This window comes from Tauraco erythrolophus, chromosome 3, assembly GCF_009769465.1.
Source record: "Tauraco erythrolophus isolate bTauEry1 chromosome 3, bTauEry1.pri, whole genome shotgun sequence".
NCBI lineage: Eukaryota > Metazoa > Chordata > Aves > Musophagiformes > Musophagidae > Tauraco > Tauraco erythrolophus.
In genome coordinates this window covers 22666479-22689510 of record NC_141467.1, presented here as the reverse complement: position 1 = coordinate 22689510, position 23032 = coordinate 22666479, and the positions used below count along the sequence as shown (strand labels likewise).

Below are 23032 nucleotides of genomic sequence, written 5' to 3'. Positions count from 1 at the left end.
CCTGAGAGTAAATGGTTCTTTTCTGAATGCTAAAAGATTTTTTTTTTTTTTTTTTTTGATGATCATATTGAAATCCCAGAGCCAGGGCAGAGGGGATAGCACCAATGGCTAATTCAGAGAGGACGCCTGACACAAGCAGGTTTCCAACTACTGCATAATGCTAATGCACTGCCTCCAGATACGAGGAATTCAGGTGTAACGATTAAGCTAGGGCTACGGAGTGACAAATGTGATCTCCTCTTAGTGTTTGGTAGAATCATGTTTCAAAACTTTGGCACTTGCAAAACATTGCCCAGTGGTTCGAATTTGCCAGTTGTGCACCTGTGAGGGATAGGAAGAAAATCAGAGAGAAATAAGTAATTATTCAATAGCTGAGCTTAGTGAGGAAGTATTTAATGGGGAAGAATTTCTTTAGGGATAGATAACTTTAATGGCAAAAATTTGTAGACGACATATAAAGATAATAGAATTTCCAGTGAGTTTACATAAGTCTTCTGTAAGTTAGGAAACATGTTGAAAATATGAAATACTAGCAGACTCAGGGAACAAGGTAACATATCAAAGCCTAAGCAATCCTTGCATAACAGAGTAACTTCAGTGTTACTTACTCAGATAGTTTTTGTTTTGCTTTTTATACCATACCGCACAGCATTACTCCAGATGTTTGCATGAAATGTAGTACAGCCAGATCTTCCTTCATAAGCAATACTTGGTAATGTTTGAGAGTAGGAAGAAATCTGGAGGTCCATTACTAATGAGAGAAATTACTGAAGATACCAGAGAACATGGCCTAAAGACATCCACTGAGCAAGAACAGGTTTACACATATTTAAGTTCAGAATACATAAGTTGCTCGTCTTTTGTTTTTAGTAGAAAAAGCTATCCTAAATTTAGATTAAAAACAAGGATAACCTACTACCGCAAATTTTTAAATGACCTCAAGATTAAACAACTTCTTTTGTAGAAGATTAATCCTATTTTATGAAATGACTGGCTAAACTCTGCACATATCAAAATCAGATATTCTCTGAAACAGGTAATTTATCATTGGCCATAAGGATGATGTGTTTTACAGGAACAAGGGATAGAAGCAACACAGGAACAAGATGGGCAGCAAGGATAATAACCAAATTACATTTCTGCACTAGGGAGAGGAAAAATATTATCTTCTAGCCTTCCATCTAGGGATATCTAAGGATGATCTGGAGCTCTTCTGTCAGTAAAATTTCTGCTGGCATGGATTACACCTCCATGAGAAGCCTCGCCCAACAAAACTTTGTCAGTGGCCTAAGGCAGACACAATGTGAAATACATGAAGAATATAAATCACTCCTTTGCACAAATGGCATGATTTGCTGATGGTGACAATGTTACTTCTGCGAAACTCTGCACAATACTAGGAGTGGCAGAAGTCACACAATACTTCACTGTAACAGAAATTTGCTATCTATTAAAAGATCAGATTGTGGAACAACAGGAGAACAGTAACTGAACTTGGCTTCTGGATGGGATTAGATTTATTTCTGAACGTGAGCACAAGAAGAAATTTGCATGCAGGAGGAGGCACTGCATGCAGTGACACAGACAGCAAGGAAGTGCCATATTTCCATTTCGGAAACAATGAATTTTAGCATTCTTATTTTTTGATTTGTGTTTTCATTATCAGTCTCCCATTTTGCAAAGAATAACTACATTTGAAATGGAATGTGTGCTTTGTTTACAGAAAAAAAAAAAAGCCAAGTAAATTAAGAACATATTTTACATCATTAAATTCTAATTTTTTGGAAGTATTTTATACCTTTAAAGACCAATTGTGAATGTCAAGTGTTCCCAGTCACCCTCTGTGCCTAGTGCAGCCTAAAGCTGCTATTGATAGTATTAAACTAATAAGTTCCCTTTTTACTTCTAGGAAATAAAATCAGATAGTTATAGACATCACACAAACATGACTCACATGGAAGCTGAATGCATTATCAGAAACCAAAAGATTCGACAAATCTCTTCTGATAGACCTAAATTAGACTGTTGAAAAATGGCAACTGAAAGAAAAACCTAGCTGCTTCCAACTATGAAGCACACAGAACTACTCACAGATATATAGATCCAATACAAAAGGCATCAGTGGATCTATTATGGTATTATGTTGTTCTATGAAATTAACTACTAGCACAAAACACGTTTCTTCTTCTTGTGCAAAGTAGAACTCCCTTTTTTCCTGACCTCTGACAGGCTTAAATTTTGAATCTTTTCTGTCCACACATGAAAATGGCTATTTGGTCTCTGAGGCGAACCAGTTCAGAATGTGTTTTAATACTGCCTCAGAAATCAATCAAGAAGTAAGTCAAAAAGGTCAAAATTTTATGAAAATCTTTTTCATCTGCCAAGAACTCCTCTCCCATAAAACAGAAAGTACGCTCTTTTGCCTCTGCTTTCTCTATCTGTGTCCACGAATGTGCACTACTCTCATGTGGTACTCAGAAAATGCAATTCTCCATTTATAAGGCCAGAATGGGAAAAAACAGAGGCAACTCCCTACTCTGTGTTATCACAGAAGTCACAAAAATCCTGCTTCATTGAGAGCTATGTAAACTGCATGTAGCAAAAAAACCCCAACAAACCAAAGCCCATACCTGCCAAAATTTTCTGTTCCGTATACATCATTTTACACAGGCTAACCAGCCAACTACCTCTTTTTCAAGGCTGCATCTACACAACTGCTTATGCTCATGAGCTGGCACCAGTGGATCCCAGAACGATGCGGCTCTCGGCACTTCTGACTGTGCCAAGCGCGCGGGCGCTGGCATGCCACTCCAGCAGGAGTAGGGTGAGTGGTTTATCAGTCTGTCGTGAGGATGTGGGTGCATTTGTTTCCTGGCTCCTACTACAGGCACAATATTTACTGATGTTCTTTTGCGTCGCAGGTTCGGATGCCAAAAGTCTTTCTTTGTTCTGCTCCTACAGATGCTATCGTAAGTCACTGTCATTTTCTAATGAGTTTCAGTAACTGCTTCCTGCTGTGGATGAGGGAACACCTGGTTGCCTGTTTTCATGGTTTAACCACGCAGCCGATCACTCACCCTCCCCTACTCCCAGGGGATAGTGAAGAGAATTAAAGGGGAAAAGGGAAGGAGACTCGTGGGTTGAGATAAGAACAATTTAATAACTGAAATAAAATAAAATTGAAAGTAACAATTAAGAAAGTAATAAAAAATGATAATATGATTATATATAACATTGATAAGAATATATACAAAAAAGTGATGCACAGTATAATTGCTCACCACACACCGACCAAAGCCTGTCCCGTCCCGGCTAGCGACTCTGAAACAGAGAAGTCCTGAAATTGCTATCCTGAAAAAGTGAGAGCCCCGAAGAGATATCCCAAGAGAGAGAACTTCCCAGCCAATGCTCGTCTATATACTGGACATGACATTGCATGATATGGAATACTTCATTGGCCAGTTTAGCCCTCAATCCTAAGTCTAAGTTCAAATCGTAAGGGGACTTGTGGACCCTCTGTCCTGGTTGTGCTCCCCCCTATCCTGTTGTACTACTGCGCACTGGCAAAACATGAGAAGCTGAAAAGTCCTTGACGTCTCAGCACCAACTATAAACATCAATGTGCTATCAACGTTCTTCTCATGCCAAATCCCATACTAAAACCAAAACACAGCACTATTCTAGCTACTAAAAAGAAAACTAACTCTATCCCAGCTGAAGCCAGGACACCTGTGTAGGATGTGTATTTGCCACAGCATTACAAGCTGTTCGTTACCTCCTTTCCACCTTTGATGTTGCTACTACTTGTTCCTGCTTTCCTGGTCTCCACTCTCTCACCTTTCCATTTCCTCTTTCCATATACGTTTAACCTGCTGTAACTGCTCCTGTGTTAATGTTCGCATTTTGTACTGCAGTATAAAAGCCAGGTTGTGAGGGGTTGCTTCCTTTAGGCAAGGATTTTAAGTCAGTTGTGCAGCATAAGATGACACCAGGTACCAAAGCTGGACTCATCTCAGGACAAGCAAGATCAGAGACATAAAGTATTATCATAATACCAGTATGAAATTTATATATCAAAGCACATTTCATCATGTAGACATAACCAAAGACAAGGGACCCCCAAGAAACATGCTGCAGATGACAACACGCTGAAACAAAAATTCAACCTATAGGCTTCTGTACAGAAATGGAGCGAAATTACAAATTATTTAGTTGCAATGTTGTCACAGTGTTACCTCTAGACTCCCAACATGTCACACTAATGAGCAATATCAACTTGCTTCAAATTACGTAAGCATGTAAAAAGTGAGGAATAGCAAGGCCACTTTTACACAGAAAATGTGTTTGGGGTTTTGTTTTGGTTTTTTTTTTTTTTTTTTCCTCTGAGGATGAATCATCATCTGTTTTGAGGACAAGACAGGCTTTATTTCATGATGTGTGAGAACAGAAAAGATAAAGGAATTGGAAAAAGAAAAGATGGAATTGAAACAAAAAGGGAAACAACAGGTATAAGGATATGGTAGAACAGTAACGGGTGGTTTAGGGAAAGATGGGACAGCAAGAAAAGGTGACAGAGCACAGGAAAGGAGAGGGCTAGAGAGAGATACTACAATGGCATGAGTGTCTTTGGCTGGAGATTCCTTCCAGCAGAGAGGAAATTGCAAGAGACAGCCTGTAGCAGTTTAGGTCCAATAGGAAGGGCACATACTGGACCGTCACATTTTTAACAGTGGCTTCTAGTGCTTCCTCCCTGAGAAGCCTATAAACCACCCCCAGACACCCTACTCATCTACAGAAGCACCGCAGAAGAATTGAGGCGATTGAAGCCCTGCAAAGGAGGGTGCCCACAACAACCCCTGTGCCACCCCTGAGGAACCAGGGAAAGCAGAAGCTGCTTCCCTGAACTGTGGTGGTTCCGTCAGCCTTCACCAGTCCTCCTGCTTGAAAACTACTACACGTGAACTTGAAGACAGGTGGCAAACCAAAGCAGAAAGAGATCAGCTGGACTCACGTCAGAGTCCCCAACATCCCACTGTCAGAAACCCATGGTGGACCATGGCTGGTGAAGCAGCTACCAAAGCCTGCCAGGAACCCCAGTGGTGAGAATCCATACCGTGGCTCAGCTCCTAAGTCTGACTCTTTGCAGTGGTCTCCTCTTGCCTACATCAGGGAAGAGACCAAAAAGGAAAACGTCACTCACATTCTTAAAGTGAGAAGACAGGCACAAATGTAATAGGATCCGGTATGTCAGCAACAAAGATGTGCCCATTTTACCAGGTCCTTACCATCCTGATACCCGTGATAAACGAGAAGTGATGGGAGTACTGAATGACAGTATTTGAGCTACACCTTTTCATCTGGTGCTCTTCTCAGTACCTTTGAACTCTGCCTCTGACGGAGGATGAAAACAATAAAGTCCAAGCTCAGGCTGGTCAGCGCTGCTGGATCAATTCCTGAGGCAGTACTGGCTGTAAATACTGATGCTGAAATGTAAGAGCTGACCCTTGGGCCAGCACTAGAGCCTGCTTCATATGATCAAATCTTAATGTCTTAGCAGGATTTTAGTGATGAATCTACAGAAACTTTACATGGTCAGCTCTTTTGTAAAGACAGTAATCTCCTGTTGAGGACTGCCCTGGAAGCAGGTCTTGGTGTTGTAGGGATCGGTTTTGCTACCAGCCAGGAGCTACTACAATGTTAAGTGACATGATGATTATTTCATGCTCACACTTAGAGTGACTAGGGCCAGAAAGGGGAGGTGGATAACAGAAAAAACACCTTATTGCCATTTCTCAGAAATCTAAATATTTAACAACTGCTTCGAAAGACTGAACTTGACCCACAGTTGAGACAATTTCTATACAACTTTCTCTGTGAGAACATACCACAAATAACTGTGAGATCACCCTCTAACGAAAGGTGTTCCTGTTTGTCCACTTTTCAGAAGACGTACCCCATTACAAATTGGGCAAGATGACTTTGAAACCCCCAACTTTTGAAGACAAGATATTGAAAAGGCTTGTATTAGAAGAGATGGATGGAACTGGGAGAGGCTGCCAAAATGCCCAACCATAAATATTTACACTGAAAATACTACAGTACTGACAGAAGTTTCATCAATAAATCAAAACTTCCTCAGACCTCATACTCTGATTTATCTGGAGGTAGGAACTGTTGAATCAGGCAACTGGTGGGTTTGCATTCATGCAGGAGAAGGAAAGGTGGTGTGACCTGTGTTACGCACTCCTGCCACTCTTACTCCAAAGACTCCAATCCTAAAATGAGAGGGGCATGCATGCTTCCTAGGTGATTTTCACTTCTGAAACATACTCAAAGAGCACATGATTTTATTAGTGTTTATGTTTACCAGGAGATCCCAGGAGAACACCTCCTTTGTGTGCACAAAGAATGACTCAGCTGGATCGCCCTGGCTCTCAGAGCGAATAATGAAATGGAAACAACTTCATCTATCAACAAATTGTGAAGTCCACTGATGCCAAATTTCATCTCATTCAGCATGTCAGCCATCTGACAGGTGGCAATTTCACAAAGCAAGAGCTATGGGATGGAAAACACATAAACACACATCCTCTTACACATTCATTGTGTAAATAGTGCCTTTCTGTTTCAAACCATTTTCAGTATCTATGAATAAAGCGGCTGATAAAGGATGAAAATCATAAAGGTTGAACAAAGAGTGCTCTTTCAAACTAGGACATCTGCTTCCACACTGTGTAAGGAGGATCTCTCTTATTGTAAAAAATTGCAGAAACAAAACTGAATTAAGAAAATAAAACAAGAGCTTAGCCCATCTGTTTGGCCTCATAATTAGGCAGGTTACTTAAGTGCAAACCACAGCTGTCTAATGCAACAGATACATAAAATTTCTTATGATAAAAGTAATCTGTTAACGTAATTTAAGTCATTCTTCAGAGCAAAAAAATGACGTCTAAATGGTACTACTACCCATTCATGCTGCATTTTGGGCAAGTAGTTTTGAGTGACTAGAAGAGTTATATTGTGGCACTGAGTTCTCAATGGTGAGCTCAGCTTTTTTTCTTCCCCAGAAGGACTGGCATTAGCCATGAAGACAGTGCTATTTAATCTACATAATATTTATTCCCTTATCAGCGTGCCGAGTTCTGTAATTAATTCTGAGCACTAGGACAATAGGGTCACAGATGTAAATAAAAATATATTCAGAAAAAGTGGGGAAAAAGAATTGTCTGGAGTACTGTCAATGTCATGTAGGGAAAACTTCAATCTCAATACGAACCACTTAATTTTAAATTGAAACTTAAAATACAGCATTTTAAAACTATCAGACAATTGCAAGACTGATCCAAGACGCTTCTGATCCATGTCAACAAGAACTCCGTGGCCGCAGTCTGTAGTAATTATTTAGAGAGCAAAGAGGGAGGGTTGCCACGTGAAGTGATTAAGCAAGTGAAAAATAGTGAAACGATTCAATTTCAGTCAGAAACTTAAACACCAAAAGCTCTGTAAATCTGCCCCATAATCCTTTTAAGACCAGTCTTATGCTCATTTTGTGGAGACTGAAGCAAAGGAAATAGCATGAAAGATTTAAGTACAGATACCTTAAATTAAAATTAGAGACTTCTGGATTAGGAGACATTTGAGCCTGTGGTTTAAGTTAGGAAGAAAGTGCCAATGGATTTGCTCAGTAATCTCAGCAGTTTGTCTAACCCTCATTTTGCTAATGCCATGACAGAGGGAGTAACCATTGCCTGTCTTCACCGCTGTAGCCTGTAAGGACTCAATGTTGTCCGTAAGGATTCACTGAGCTTCAGTTAATTATTTCAGAAATGGTTCTGATGCTGCTATCATGGCAGTCCTCTCGTGTGATGTGCTAATGACCCATAGGGATCGGGGTAAAGAGGAACTAGTAGGAGGGAAAGAAATACAGGACCAAATTTTTCCTCTTGTTCCACATTTATCTCACTCTTACTCACACTAGCCATGTGTAAAATACAAATTTACAAACACTGGCAGAAAAAGGTAGTTTGGTCCTTAATGATCACTTGGAGGCCTCCAGTTTCCCTCTGTCACAGAGGATGGACATCTGGGAGTTTCAGGCAGTTCATCAGAACCTTTCCCACTTATCTGCAGGCCAGAGCATGACCTTATCAAGCCTTAATGACAAACGTCCTCAGCAGTCACTCTTCTTCACCCAGAGAATTGTGTATCTGTGTTTACTCTCCTTCCTTCTCTGAACCTTTCTTCCTTTTCAATTTTTCTTACATGTAAAGGGAGGGACAGGGAAGACAAAAGAAAAACAGAAAAAAAGAAAAAAAAAGGAGGTGTATTGACCAGGTAGTAAAAGGAATGATTCGGAAGTAGTTAAGTGATTTTGAGACAGTGCTGCAGTGATGGAAAGGGGAGGAAAAAGTATCTTTCGTTTCTTCCATCCCCCATCTTTCCAAGCATTCTCATCTTAAATATTAATTTTTCATCTCCACAGTGCACACTCAGCCCTCACAAAATGTTTTGTTGCATATCTTTCCCAATTAAATGAACCAATTTCACATTTCACCATGAAAATACCTTTCCTGAGCTACAGTCATCATTCAGTACTCTTCTGTCTTATGTCTGTCTAAAACATCGCTAGTATTATCTCTGTCCTGAACTAAATTTCACTCCCCTGCATGTTTCCTTTCCCAGTGATTTCAGGTCCTACGTTCACTGTGCATTCCTATCCCTCTTCCATGACTCATCTCCAGTGTCTTATATGCAATTATCTTGGCTCTCACATGTCTGGTCTTACCCCTGATCCTATTTAAAGTGACAGTTATTTATCTTCGTTTGTGCAAAAGCAATATTTTTGAGTTCCCATTAGAAAGAGATAATGGTGGAGAGAAGAAATCGTTTCAGAGAGGAGCAGACAGCTCTGCAGTCAGCTCCAGGCTCCCATTCTGGGTGTTACAGTGATGTGCAGCAGGGAGGAGGACGGATCCAGTGCCCTCACAGTGACACTGAGGGACCAGGCTGGTCTCTGGGACACACCATAGCTAATCACTACTGCCCTAGCAGCTGCCTGTACCTGCCCACCCTCACTGAGGGTACCTGTGGATCACCGTCTTTCTGCTGGTGACATCCCCACAAACACTTAGGACAGGCTGAACTCCCCTCTGACTCCACACAAACTACAGCAGATTATGTTTGATGTAAGCTGGAGTGATGCAGTGGTGACAGACCTACAGCTATGTAAAGATAAAGAGAAATCACTGCAGTAGAGGGGACTGGACCACGGGGATGCACATTCAGGTCTTAACTCAGCTGCAGCTTCTGTGTAATTCTAAGAGTTCCCTTACTTTTTGTTTGTTCGCTTGTAACTGGAAACACATGGTTTTGGAAAGTCAATTTATAATGAGCTGAGACAGAAAGAAGAGATGGGCAACAGTGCAGGAGCTCCCCTCAGATGCATATAACCTTGTCCCAGGGTCAGCACAACCACAGAAAACTTGTATGAGGGCAGGCAGCAGTTGTGAATCTGCCTTTGTTTGATAAAAATTACTTCAAAAACAGTGATCGCTCTGCTTGCGATCGTCAAATTAATAAAAGCTTTATATATTTTTTTTTAATTTGTTGATTCACACTCAGTAAAGATAATTAGCAACCATCTCTATTAGCAATACCGAACACCTCCTGTGCAAGCCCCTTTCATGTGACTTGTCCCATTAGCCTTTTTTCACAGCTTTTATTTGCTACTAAAGGAATAGCACATGTGAAATGATGTTTGGGATTTAGAGTGTTACGACAGCTGCCTGCTATCTGACAACATTTTAAAACTAATTCTGAGAAAATCAGAGTGCGTGAAACTGAATTGTAAAGATTCTGACTACAGACACACTAATCCTCCACAAAGGCAGAGCTACTGACAGATTAACTCGTTAGACTAGGCGCACACAGTTCAGAAAAAGGAGCTGTGGTCACATCCCTGGGCAGGCTTTTGTATGATGATTTAAAAAATCTGCCTCAACTAGACTAGAACTGCCATGGCAGCCTGGAAATGCTCTCCTCAGAGTCAGCCTTGTTACTTAAAATACAGCTATGCAGTCAAACTGCAGAAGTAAGCATAACTAAAATTGTAAAGTTAAGAGCTCAAAAGTTAGGAAATGCCAGACTAAGTTGCTTTTTCTGAATCACTGCTCTTCCCCTTCTTCCTTGTCTTAGAGCCAGTGCAAAACTATTTGGTGTTTTGTAGTTGCCTCATTTTTTACTGCATGACCTCAGCCCTTCATTGAAAAATGTCCAATAAAAAGGAAAAAAAAAAATAGCACCCTAGTGGATTATTCTATGACACCCAAAGTTTACTTCAAATACATCACAAATAACGACCTGTAAAGTGAGACATTTATATAGATCTCATTTCCTCTTTGGAGATTGAAGGAATTAAGAACAAAAGTCTCCATGAAGTACAAATGCTGTGTGTGAGATGCTTCAGAGTGAGTTTTAAACTCCCTTTTATATCACATTTCATATATTTGAAACTGTGCTACCACACTGTCCAGTTACGGCTGTTTGTTCCCAGCATACCTGCGAACTAACCAGGAACACGTAAAACTAACTATCAGTGTAAGATACTTCAAATAATTTCACAACTATAACATCAGAACTTTAGGACACAAAGGAAGGATATGATTAAATTTTAAGTGCAAAGCTGAACCGTCAAACATGAGATTTTTGTCTTCGTTTAGTGTGTGTGTTCTTCCCACTGCTTAAAGAAGTCAGAAGTGCTCCAGAGGAAATCCCCCTCTAGAATGTCGTGCAATCTGAGCCTTAGCTTTCGGGTAAATGAGGCATGGACACAAAATGTACAGAACAGGGCATGATAATAATTGTTTTATAATGCAGTCATAAGAAATTCAAATTACACTGTACAGACAGCCTTGGCTTTGGTCCTTTTGACTTTGCAAACACAGTAACGTTTTAACTGTCTGATGCGTTTGTGATATTTGACTCCAAATTGAAAAAAGACCCTCAATCCAAAAAGAAAATCCAGTATATGACATCCTAATTGCATTTATGAGTGATTAGCAGAGCTGCAACTGTTAACTTTGGCATATCTATCTGATTCTTAATTAAAACCATAAACAGCAAATAGCAATCTAGTTTCATTATGAGGTGGGCCTGGAGCACAGAAGTAGGGGGCACTGTGACAAAAGGCTTTACAAATATTTCCTGACAATGAAGAAGATTAAGCTTGCAGCTCTGTGGTGAAGCCTGCTCCCTTGTGAGCACATGTACCTGCCTGCTCTCTCCAAACCTATGTCTCTTAGGGACAACTACTGTCCTGTCCATAACTCCATCACTATTTCCTGTCTCAAATGTCATCCTCATCACCCTGTTGTTCCTCCTCTTTGCACCTAACTCCTGATCCTGTGAACAAACCACCCAACCAAGCAAATTCAGCTTTCAGCTTTCTGACTGGACCTCTTGCTTCGACAAATCTGTTTCTGCCCTACTGATCCCACACACAATCCATCTCTCCATCTCTATTGCTCCTCTTCTCCATCACTACTTTCCATTTCCCCATGTTCCTTATTCCCCTGCCTATCCATCTACGTTCCTCTTTGTGTCTTATCTTTTGTGATACTCCACAGAAATCTGCTTTAGTACTAGTTTTCTTCACATACCCAGACTTCTCTCCATCTACTGTCTTCATCTTCCCCTAACATTTTTCTTAGTTTCCACCTCTTCAGTTGGTTTCTGCCAGTTTCCCATCCAAGCTAGCCCCTCCCTGCCCAAACCTCCTCTATTGCCACCCATCCAGTTTCATTTTCCTATCGAATCACATTTTGAAGGCAATCCTTATCATGCTAGACATTTCATCCGTTTCTCCTCACCTCCAAATGAAAAACAAACCAAAACAAAACAGGGCAAATCATAAGGGCTTACATTGTTTCATCATGTTTTCCCCATCTTGTTCAGGTCAAGCAACATCTTAAGAAAAGTGCTGGTGACATTGTTGGCCCAGAAATCTTGTGCACATGAAAAGTGAACAATTTTCTACTGTCCCAGGATTCTCAGCTGTGAATTTTACTGCAAATCTTGTTTTAAAATACTTTTTGAAAAATGCTTTGACAAATTACAATTCTGAATTCAATTTGCAAAGCCTTCCTTTCATCACCTGATGACCGTATTTCAGATGATGACTCATCACTGCTAGAGATGCTTTGCACAAGGTGGCTGTTGTACTCCATTAGCCTTTCCAGATGAAGGAGACATCATTCCCTTTGGTTTCAAGAAAGATGAATTTGGGCAGCCACCTTGAAAGACAGGACTCAGTCAAAAGGTACTGGGCAGCAGGGGATTGAAGAAGACAAAAACGGCTCAACTGAGCAGAGGGAAAGAGATGTAGAGGAATATCAGAGAAAACCGAAAAGCCAAGGTAGTGTCAGGAGCTGCAGTAGGAGTGAAGTGAAAGTGGATTAATACTGTGGCAAATGGGGACAGAGTATCAGATAGGAGACTGAAGAAAAAGAAAGGAAAACAGGGAGTTAATCTGTTTTTTCAATATCTAGTGTTACATCTGGTAACAGACCTGTTAACCTGTTGGAAAACTCTGTCTCAATGTGTGTGATTCATGAGCACAAGATGTCATGAGACATCTGCTCTACAAATACGTTGCGTGGCATGTCCCTCGTTCACTTTCGCTGTTGTTTAGCCTTGATTCACTTCCCCAGTGGCTACTCCTAGCAGAGGATCTACCCACTCACTGCACAATTTTGCAAACTGAATGGCTACTAAATGACCAGGGAACCAACCTTTGAGAAAAAGACTTCAGCTTTCCTGCTACGGCTGCCATTCTCTGCATCACCTTTAAAAACTTCACCTATTTCTGTCTGCATATCCATTAGAAAATTTTAGTCTTAAGGAGTACCAACTATCTGTCCAAGTGGTTAAAAAGAGATATTAGAATTACTCACAGCCCCTCACTACATTTCATTTTACTACTTTTTCATACTGAAAAAGTGTTGTTTGAAAGTTACTTTTGTAGTGGTGATGCTGAAGTATTGTGACATGACCTTATAGTATAGTACAGTAATACTGCAACTACAAAATATTTTCCTTTAAAATACACTTCACATTTGTTTTTTTTTTTCCCCCACAAACTAGCAGTGAGATTCTCTCCATTACAAACAAAACAAAAAATTAACTTGCAAATGCAAGGAGGCAATTTGCCTGCTTGCAACTATATTGTTTTCTGCCAATATCACAAAATAATCAAGAAAAACACTGTATGATATGAATTCAGTTTTGAAGTATGAAATGTTAAAAATATGTCTGGGTTCTAGAAAACACATTTCTAGCAACTTACTTTCACTGGCTGAATAGTCCTGTGGATCAAGTATCCCCGATTCCTGCAGTGATCTAATACAGGAGTCCACCAGCTCCAGACCAGTGGTGAGCTCATCTTCTATATCCTTCTGACCATCTGTAATAAAATTAGTAACATGAAAACGTGAAAGAAAGGCAAAAGGTAAAACCAGTTGCATGTGACTCAGAATTCACAGCTCATGAAAGAATGGAGAACGAACACACCAAGATCACATATTCAGAGGAGGCTGGCCATACTGAAAATTATGCTATCTTTTGAAATCGTGGCCTTGGATTAATAAAATCAAAATGAGAATGTTCAGGTCCAATCTTAAAAGAAGTTAGAGACACGTTTAGCAATGCTTCCTCTCAAAGCTCTACATAAGTCTCAGTGTTCTTTTTGTCAACCCTAACAACTTTGCCAAATTTTGCCAGTTTTTAAGTAGGGTTTTCACACAGTAACAGTGAAAAAAGATATTGCATAAATAAAGGTTGTTTTCTATCTTCTTTAGGAAACATGATCATTCTGGAAGAGAATATATGTAATATACATATATGTAGATAAGTACATTACCTTGTGTTTGCCAGTGAAACTGCTCTTCTGTTGAACTGAAAAGAGAAAAAAAAAGTGTTATTTTTTAATGAAATGATTCAATAGTGTGCCATCAATACTCAGATATAAATCTGTTCTGAAGGAATTCATTTAAGAATAAAGGAACTGACTTAGGAGTAAATAACATACTTAAAATATATCAAGTAATATGTAACATTTTTTTAAAGAATGACTTGTATTCATTTAGCAGGAGGGAAGTATCTTCACTTCTCAATTAAGTAATTTAAAACAAACATATAGAAACTGCCATCTTAGTCTTGATATACAAATCACACTATTTCAAACAAAAAACACGAACGTTTTGCAACTTTTTTGCATCCTTCTATTTGTCTGATTATTCACTTTGATAGAGAAAGTTACAAATTGCATTCTCAACTGAATAATTAATTCAATCTGGAGTCTTCAGCACAGGAAAGACATGGAGCTGTTGGTATGAGTCCAGAGGAGGGCCACGAAGATAATCCAAGGGCTGGAGCACCTCTGCTATGAAGATAGGCTGAGAGAGTTGGGTCTGTTCAGCCTGAAAAAGGACTTTTTACAAGGGCGTGTAGTGATAGGACAAGGGGCACTGGATTTAAACTGAAAGAGGGCAGATTTAGGTTAGCTATAAGGAAGAAATTCTTCACTCTGAGGGTGGTGAGGCGCTGGAACAGGTTGCCCAGAGAAGTTGTGGATGCCCCATCCCTGGAGGTGTTCAAGGCCAGGTTGGATGAGGCTTTGAGCAACCTGGTGTAGTGGAAGGTGTCCCTGCGTGTGGCGGGGAGGTTGGACCTAGATGATCTTTGAGGTCCTTCCCAATCCAAACCATTCTATGATTCTATGATTATATATCTGGCCTACATAAGAGAGTAAATCTAGATGTGTTTGTGCTTCTATGTATAACCACGTAAACAATGGAAGGTCTTAATTTTAAAATAATGAGTATGTACACAAGAGGATGGACTAGGTAGGATTTTTTCTGTAAAATGGATGATATATTCAACTGAATAATAAAATGAATGATATATTCAATTAGGCAATGAGTACACTTTAATCATCCAAGGCATGATCTGTTTATGCTTCAGTACAGGTCTTTCTCACATGCCAAGAACACAAGAAGGATAGAAGTTGCTCAGTAATAATAATTCTTTTGCTAACAGTGAATTGATTATTATAGCCATGACTCAAACATTTCTCTGTACATTTTTAAAAGCTATTTATAGAGAAGAACAAAATCATCTGTTGCATCTATCGGTAAAAAAAATCAAATACAGAAATTATTTTAACTTTCAAACTATAAATTTATTTCTTTCTGATATTAAGAATAAATGCTCTTCTTAATGAGGAAATGGATTTTAAATCTTGAATTGTTTTCCCAACATATGATGGATCTTTTATGAATATGTGAATACAGCTCCTAGTATCTATGTTCTGAACAAGAATAATGTAAATGAAATTAAATGCTTCTTTTTGGAGATATCTTTTTACTTTACCAAGCAAAAGAGCTTGGGTTAATTATTTATCAGATTTGATAGTGTTAAAAAAAGGATAATTGCCTAACTTACATATAAATAGTTCTAAAAGGATAACTCTTAATTTCTAGCTGGCATCAAAAGTGTTAATCTGACAAATTCCCATCTATACATCATCATCAATTTCCAAATATCTACCATCTGTGGTTTATATTGGCTCACTGTAGTGAGATGTCATAGATGAAGAAGCCAGCCCTTCGATGAGAGGCTCAGCTAAAACGCTTGCATTCAAGTCCATGGAAGTTAATGATATTGAAGATAAACATAGCCAGAGTCCTCTGGCAAATAATAATGGCAAAGTGCTAAACTGGAAGAAATTACTTTAATTCAAATTATCTTTTCAAATGGAAGCCTAGTGGGTGGTGACTAGGGACAGTAGCTCATTTTAAGATACTACTTTTTTCAATTTGAAATTATTTTTGCCTGATTTTTCAAAATCACTAAACAACTGCAGCTTCAGCTGACACACTGGGACTTCAGGGCGATCTTCCTTTCTGAAATTTGCATCATCCATAATAAGCAATATACTACTTTCTACTATATAGTCCCTATTCCAGTATCTGGATTTCTATGTGACAGGTAACACCCCAAAAGACAGAAAAAAAATGTAGAATCTCAGGTGGTGTGCTTGCTGGCAGAAAGAATTACTAAATGTTGCTGCCAAGAACACACAGATGTAAAAGACTGTATCACCTCATCCAAACCAGTGAGAAAACAAAACCAAGACTGTGCATAAAGAGTGAATTATCATTTCCAGGAATTCCAGCTTAGCCTTTTTTAAGCAGTAAATTTGTATAAATGGAGAAGTTAATTATTGGCATAGTACAGGTAGTACTAAATGAATCGCTAGCTGCTGATTAGTAGTGATCCCTAATATCACTAGTCTGACTTCCATAGAAACATTTTCATTTATTCACCTTAAGAAATCTTAGATGAGAAGGTCTAAAAAGGATTGTAATAAATATTATTACGACTATATTTTGCCTTTTCCAGTTTTAGTCAGGCTTCTTCTCACAACTACTGTAATGGTCTTTTAATAAATACTGTAACTTTTATAGTCAAGGTAACAGATTCAGTATCAAAATTTTTATCCTAAGGCTACCTTCTTATTCAACATATGGAATATGGAACAGGCTGCTCAGGGAAGTGGTTGAGTCATCATCCCTGGAGGTATTTAAAAGACGTGTAGATGTGCCACGTAGGGACATGGCTTAGTGGTGGACTTGGCAGCGTTAGGTTTGTGGTTGGACTCGATGATCTTAAGGGTCTTTTTCAACCTACATGATTCTATGACTCTATCATTCAATATTAAAAGTTTAAGTTATTTGTTCCTAGAAGGACATCAACACATTCTGGTATGAAAAGAAGAGCACTGTTTTCCCTAGTTAAATTCATGCTTTTGAACCGTCCAGTATAGTTGCACATGACAGTTGCCATTTCTTGGTTACAAACTGATGCCTCAGTCTTGCAAACACATGAAGGGTTTCCCTAGAAAAATCTTATTAGAATTTGACATAGTTTAAATTTAGATAGCCTGCTTTTTTTTTTTTCCCCCACTTTCTTTTTTTTTACCTCCCTCTCTCATTTTTTTTAAAAAGGAGCTTTTCCTGCTTTTGGCCTGAAAAGGATTCCTGACTGAAGCAACCTGATGTGTTTGTGCAGGGAGCCTTTAGGCTGTCACACAACTGTGCCAAGTCTGCTTGAGCGAATAAAAGTGCCTTTTTTGGGTGCATTTCTTTTAGGTGGTTTCCATTTTCACAAGAGATCAGTACAATTAAGTGTATGCTCACATCAAATACATGACAAGATAAAAAAAAAAAAGTATTCCCCCTAATACATTTTTCAGCATTTTCAGCAAAACAAAGCTTTCTGCTTTACAGTTTATCTAAAGAAAAGGTTTTAAATTCATTATCAACCACTGTTCTGCATATTCCTATGCCTCATTATACAAGTTTGCAAACTCTACCACCTTCGACTGAGGAAGCTGAGCAATAAAATACTTTATTGAGAAGTTCTGAACTATGGAAACCTGCCCCAAGCTTAGAGTCTGGGGAGGGAGGAGGGAGATTTTAACCAGAATTAGTACAGTATTAGAAAATAGTAGCATAAAATATTAATCAGCTGAGAATTCAGGCAGGTACCAGAAGAATTATTATGATTTATATTTGCTGTATTCTTCTCTCATTATTGGTAGTCACTGCATCCTGTATCTACTTCAAATGTTCTAGTACAAAAAAGACGACCGTTCTACTAACTCAGAGCGATATAAAGAATCCTATGTCACCATTCAACTACAGAAAACTTCAATTCTTCTGTATTTGTATTGTCTTTGGAAGATAGGATTTATTGAAGGAAAATCCCAAGGAAGAAGAATAACTTAAGAATGAGAAGATAATGCTAAAATTAAACAAACAAACAAAAAAAAACCTAACCCCCCCAAAAAAAAAGAATATAATCATAGAATCATAGAATCATAGAATGGTTAGGGCTGGAAGGGACCTTCAAAGGTCATCTAGTCCAACCCCCCTGCAAGGAACAGGGATATCTCCAAATAGATCAGGTTGCTCAGGGCCTCATCCAACCTGGCCTTGAACGTCTCCAGGGATGGAGCATCCACCACCTCTCTGGGCAACCTGTTCCAGTGTTCTACAACTCTCATGGTAAAAAATATTCATCTGGAAGCTAATGAACCTATATTCTCTAAGGATGCACTATACTGTGCCTAGAACTTAACCTTTAATAACCACCTATGCAAGGAAATATTCCAGTAAAAGTTGTTTTACCTCCCAGGCAAGAATGAGCAAAGTAATATCCACAGAGTGGTCATCTTGATTCCAGCTGAACTCACACGTTCCCATTTCTGCACGCATGTAATAATCAAAGCACTGAAGTAGTAAGAAACCTTCTATGAGTGACCTTGCACGCAAGGAGAATGAAAGGCAAATGAGCACAGCACACTGCAGGAAGCTTATTTTGGGGAACATCTCATGAATAGAGCACTTGGGGAGCTCTACCTGCCTCTGCACAGTGCAGAAAGATCAGAAGTACAAAGTGTTGCGAAAATGCAGATTTTCTATGGTCAGCAAAGGATGTCTGACTATTACCAGCTATCTGTTTACATCAAGTTTATCCCTTTTCAGGCACGGACAAAAAATTCCAGTCTGACCTCCAGTATGTCTATAAACAAGCAACGAATCAGGCCTTAGGGAGCCTTCATTATCTTTTCCTGTATCTTAAGTAAAGATAAAAAAGAAGTAGGTTTGCTCTTCAAGATGGACTTGACAGGAACCCAGCACGACAAGATGGGCTTTGTGGAGACAATGATACTGTCCCACAACAGTCAGCACCAGCAGAACAAGGTGAGCTACATATGACCATCAAACATCTCTCCCAAAAAACACACGGTAGGCAAAAGCGGTTTTGGTGGCGTACAAGCGAATGCTCAAAGTGACACCAAAATACTGCTTTCCTGGAGCATGCTCACAAGCTGCATTTCTATAAAAGTACCCAGAACCCTCACGGGTGGTAACCCAGAGGTGGGGAAGGTGTTGAGCACTTTGCAGAAGAAAAACTGCCTGAGACATCATCAGACAGCGTTGCCATCGGGCCTGTATGAACACCTAGGGATTCACTTTCTAAGCAGGTGCCAGGGAGCACCAGGGGCATCTTGGACTCAGCTGAACTCCTAGAAGTTGGGAGTTTGCCCACAGCCGTCAGCAGGGACAGTGGTGGGGCAAAGGCAACTTGCCTGAAACCCCCAGCCCAACGCACACATTCTGCACACTACCTGGCCACAGTGGTACTTGCAGAATCACTTGAGTTTAGTTTCAGACATTACATGGCCTAATGTGAGACGTGACTCCCTTCAGATGGATGTCTCTTGATAGCTTCTGAACCATTCAGTGCAAGAAGGAGGTTCACTGCACCATATACTCTTCTCCTAGCATCCTATTTATTATGCAGTCTGTGGAAATTAATTTTTCTTATCCTGTGCACCAATATACATCAGTGCACATGTGCATTGAGCCATATGATTTGGTTATTCAAGTCCTGTGCCTTACTGCTCTGCGGAAGAACACCATAGCAAAGAAACTCAGTTCTTGCTGGGAAGGGATACAGGTCTCCTTTCATTCACTCTTTCTGGCACAACTCTGGATTTATTGTGAAGCCTGTGTACAGGCTGCCAGGGCAAACTCACACTTTTGTATTCCTTTAATTATCCAAGAAACGTTTGTGTGCCTCTTCTTTGTGGGAAGTCATTCAGTTTACAGTTGCCACTCATTTTTGGAGAAAGTGCTATAGCTATCTGCTACACAAACATATTTCTTTTTATTGTTTTCTAAAACAATTCACGAAATGATATCTAACACTACTACAGAACAGCTATGAAAGGATTTTTACAAGGAGTTGTATCAGCACATGATCTTTCAATTATTTCTGCAATGGAGCCACACAAACATCGCTGTATATAATTACAGGCTGATACTGTCTCACTGATTTTTCAATTGCTATTCTGGTTGTGGAAGGTGGAAGAAAAAAGATTCAGAAGCATTTCACGACAAGCAAGGATGTTGAGAAATTAATATTCCATGTAAAGCAAAGCAGAGGCAGATTTTAAAACAGCAGTACACTTCAGGTTATCTGCAAAATAGTAAACAATCTTTAGTATCAACTATCTGGGGCGGGGGGAGACCTAAGAATAAATTTTACATTAAATAATCCTGTGGAAAAGTACCAATCTCTCCATAAGTTACCATAGAAAACCTTGATCCCCAAGTGCATTTTTTTTTGTTGTTGCGTGGTTTAAAATTACGTCAAAATCTCTGACTTTGTTAGTCATCTCTATAGATGTGACACAGTGACCTCTCTCAAATATTTAATCGCACTCTATTAGTCAGCTGTGGTATCAACTTGGCTACCGTATCAAGAAGTCCTTTCAATGTTCCAATAAACCTAATCCAATCCTCTACAATGATCCTGGAAAATGTAAAAAAAAAACCTTTAAACCAAAATACATAAGCAACACCCCCCAGAGATCCACACATATTTTACTGATGGCCACTCTTTTGTACACTGCAAATTTCTGAATTTTAAAACTATTACAAAGTTCTTAGCTGTAGATGCCAGAACACCACTCAGGTGGTTAATTCCCACCTTTATTAGAAAGGTCTTGTTACAAGTTCCTCCAGGGAAATTGAATTGCCTGTTGTTTTTTTTTTTCCCAGACAAATTACTGTTGTTCCCTAGGTTTTACAAAATCAATAGCAGAACTTTGTGGCTGTGCTATGAAAGTTTCGTACTTCTTTCCAATGATGCAGGGAAATATTCACAACCAAATTTTAAAAAAGGTCCCAAGATCAATGCTTTCCACTGCATTTAATACTTGCAGAAGTCTGCAGATATACTTTTCCTTTAAAAGCAACCTTTTAGCTGCTCCAGTCCTGTTCATGTCCAATTTTCCCATACTGATTGTGCTTAATAATAACTGTTCTATTTCTTCTTATTTAAATGAGATTCAAAGTTCAGTGTGCTACACTGCTACGAGCACTATTTAAGTACAGAGCATGCACCGAAAGCGAGCAGCAGTCTTGCATTCCACACAGTGTGCTGCTTAGGTGCTTACAAAGTGGGCAGCAAAGACTGCTATTTAATGGAGAGAGTATAATACCGTTTGTTTTCCTGTAGTTTTTGACTATCACTCCTGAAATGGCGAACGAGAGTATCAATTATCATAATTTTATATTTTTTTACCTGTAAATTGCTGAATTCATTCCACATATACCAATGCCCCAGAAAACATTTACTGAAGTTTTGATTGAACGTAGCCACCTAGAAACAAAACACTTGCTACTTAGCTTGCAATACCAGCCAGTCCCTTTAGTTTCAGCTCTGCAGGTAGGTAGTGGTGTGACAGTGAAGACAGAGAATCCTTTCACAGTGGAAGCCTGTGAAGCTCTACTATTCCAAGGAAAAGAATTTGTAAGGCAACATATGTGAACATACTTGTTATGTTTTATTTAAATTTAAACTTGGAAGCAACAACCGTGTTAGGAAAACAAATATGATTGCCCTATTCTCACTCTTCCCTCGGAGTCCGTTTCTGGCCCCTGTGTATCCCAGACAGGATATTAGGCTAGAGAGACCCTAACTCTGAATCAATACAACCATTCTTATGTTCTTATTTAGAGAAGCTAAAATCAAATCAGGTTATTTCATTGTGTAATTTTCCTTTATTAATTAATTAAGAAAAAGGATGATGGTTTTCAAAGAGAAGGAATTGGCTCAAGACTGGATTCTGTTAAGGTAATAACATTAGTTCTTCCTGTTTGCTTCAAGTCCATTTTTATTTGAAAAAGGTGCTTACTTCCAAAACTGAACTACCTCAACAGAAGAACATTTAAAATCTTACTGAGTCTCCACAGCGTATCAGTTTAGACAATAGTGTACTATTGTATTTCTTCAGCCCCAGTGGTGATATTTGGACCTGATCCAAACCAAATAAGTATGTAAAATAGTACTTAGAAGGGACTTAGATGCTCAAGAAATAAATCAAAAGTTGTGAATTGGAGAAATGGAATAGTGAAGAGGCAGAATCACCTCTGCCCTGAGGCAACTGAGGCAGTTTGGTGCCTAAATCACAACATGGCTTATCAGGAGCCATAAAACTATATTCTTCAAGCATGCCTAACAGACAGCACTGCACACAAAATATGGTAATGGTTGTCATGCTGAAAAAAACCCAAACAAAACAATACTCTGAAAGACAAAATGAGGTCTAGTTTCTTCTTTCCCTGCTCTCTCTTACTCCAACAGTTCAGTTATTAAAGCACTTGTGCACAGTGTGATAGAACTCGATACAATTCTGGTTTATTAATCTGTGAGAAATGAAACCAATATCTAAGTTGAGTGTAACCATCAGGCTATTCTGTATCTCTCCCGTGAATTCTCATCCTGTATAGAAAACACCACAGTATTTTAGTTAGAAATTTCATTGTGAAAGACACCACCACAGACACCCTCTCTTTGCACCATGTTTGGAAAGACTGCTCCAGATAAAGAGCGCAAGACACCTCCTCCCACTCCACCCGCGGTGTCCATGTGTCCGTCTCTCCCAGATCTCAGCCCTCTCCAGATCCCTCTGCCCAGCGTCACCCTGGCACGGGGTGCTCCCGCACTCTCTCAGCGACGCTGCCACGGCCATCTCCAGCCGGTGCCACTGGCCTGGTGCAGGCAGCCGCCGCCCGGGGGGCTGGGGGAGGCTGCTCCTGCCTCCCCACTCTCCTCACTGCAGGTCCAAACCCACGATTTGGGCTCCTTTGTCGCCGTCTTAAATAGGGCATTGGCAGAGGTGCTGATGGCTCGACCCAGGCCTGGGCGGATGGGGGTCTGACCTGGCCAGAGGCAGGTCCGACTGGTTTTGGAGCCCAGGAAGGGACATGAGGGAAACCCCTCTCCTGCTGCCAACACCCTTTCATGTAAACCCAGCACAAACAAGAACAAACAGGCTCAAATTGGTCATTGTAATTTTTGCTGGAAATTTTAAGAGGTACTAAAACTTCACTGAAGC

General features: G+C 39.7%; 1 protein-coding gene across 3 annotated transcripts in view; it reads right to left on the bottom strand.

Moving 5' to 3' along the window:
• The window catches only part of CTNND2 (catenin delta 2), a 566505-nt gene that overhangs the window by 317025 nt on the left and 226448 nt on the right, over positions 1-23032 (bottom strand). For 2 of the 3 annotated variants that reach the window (XM_086609048.1, XM_086609049.1), the window contains exons 1-2: positions 13916-13946; positions 13343-13459 (exon numbers count right to left, since the gene is read on the bottom strand). Coding sequence is in view for 1 of the 3 variants with exons in the window: in XM_086609047.1 (XP_086465173.1) it covers positions 13343-13459; positions 13916-13950 (152 nt within the window). In the remaining 2 variants the exon portion in view is untranslated. Of the gene's footprint in view, positions 1-13342; positions 13460-13915; positions 13951-23032 lie in introns of those variants that run through there. The other variant, XM_086609047.1, reaches the window with a different exon arrangement.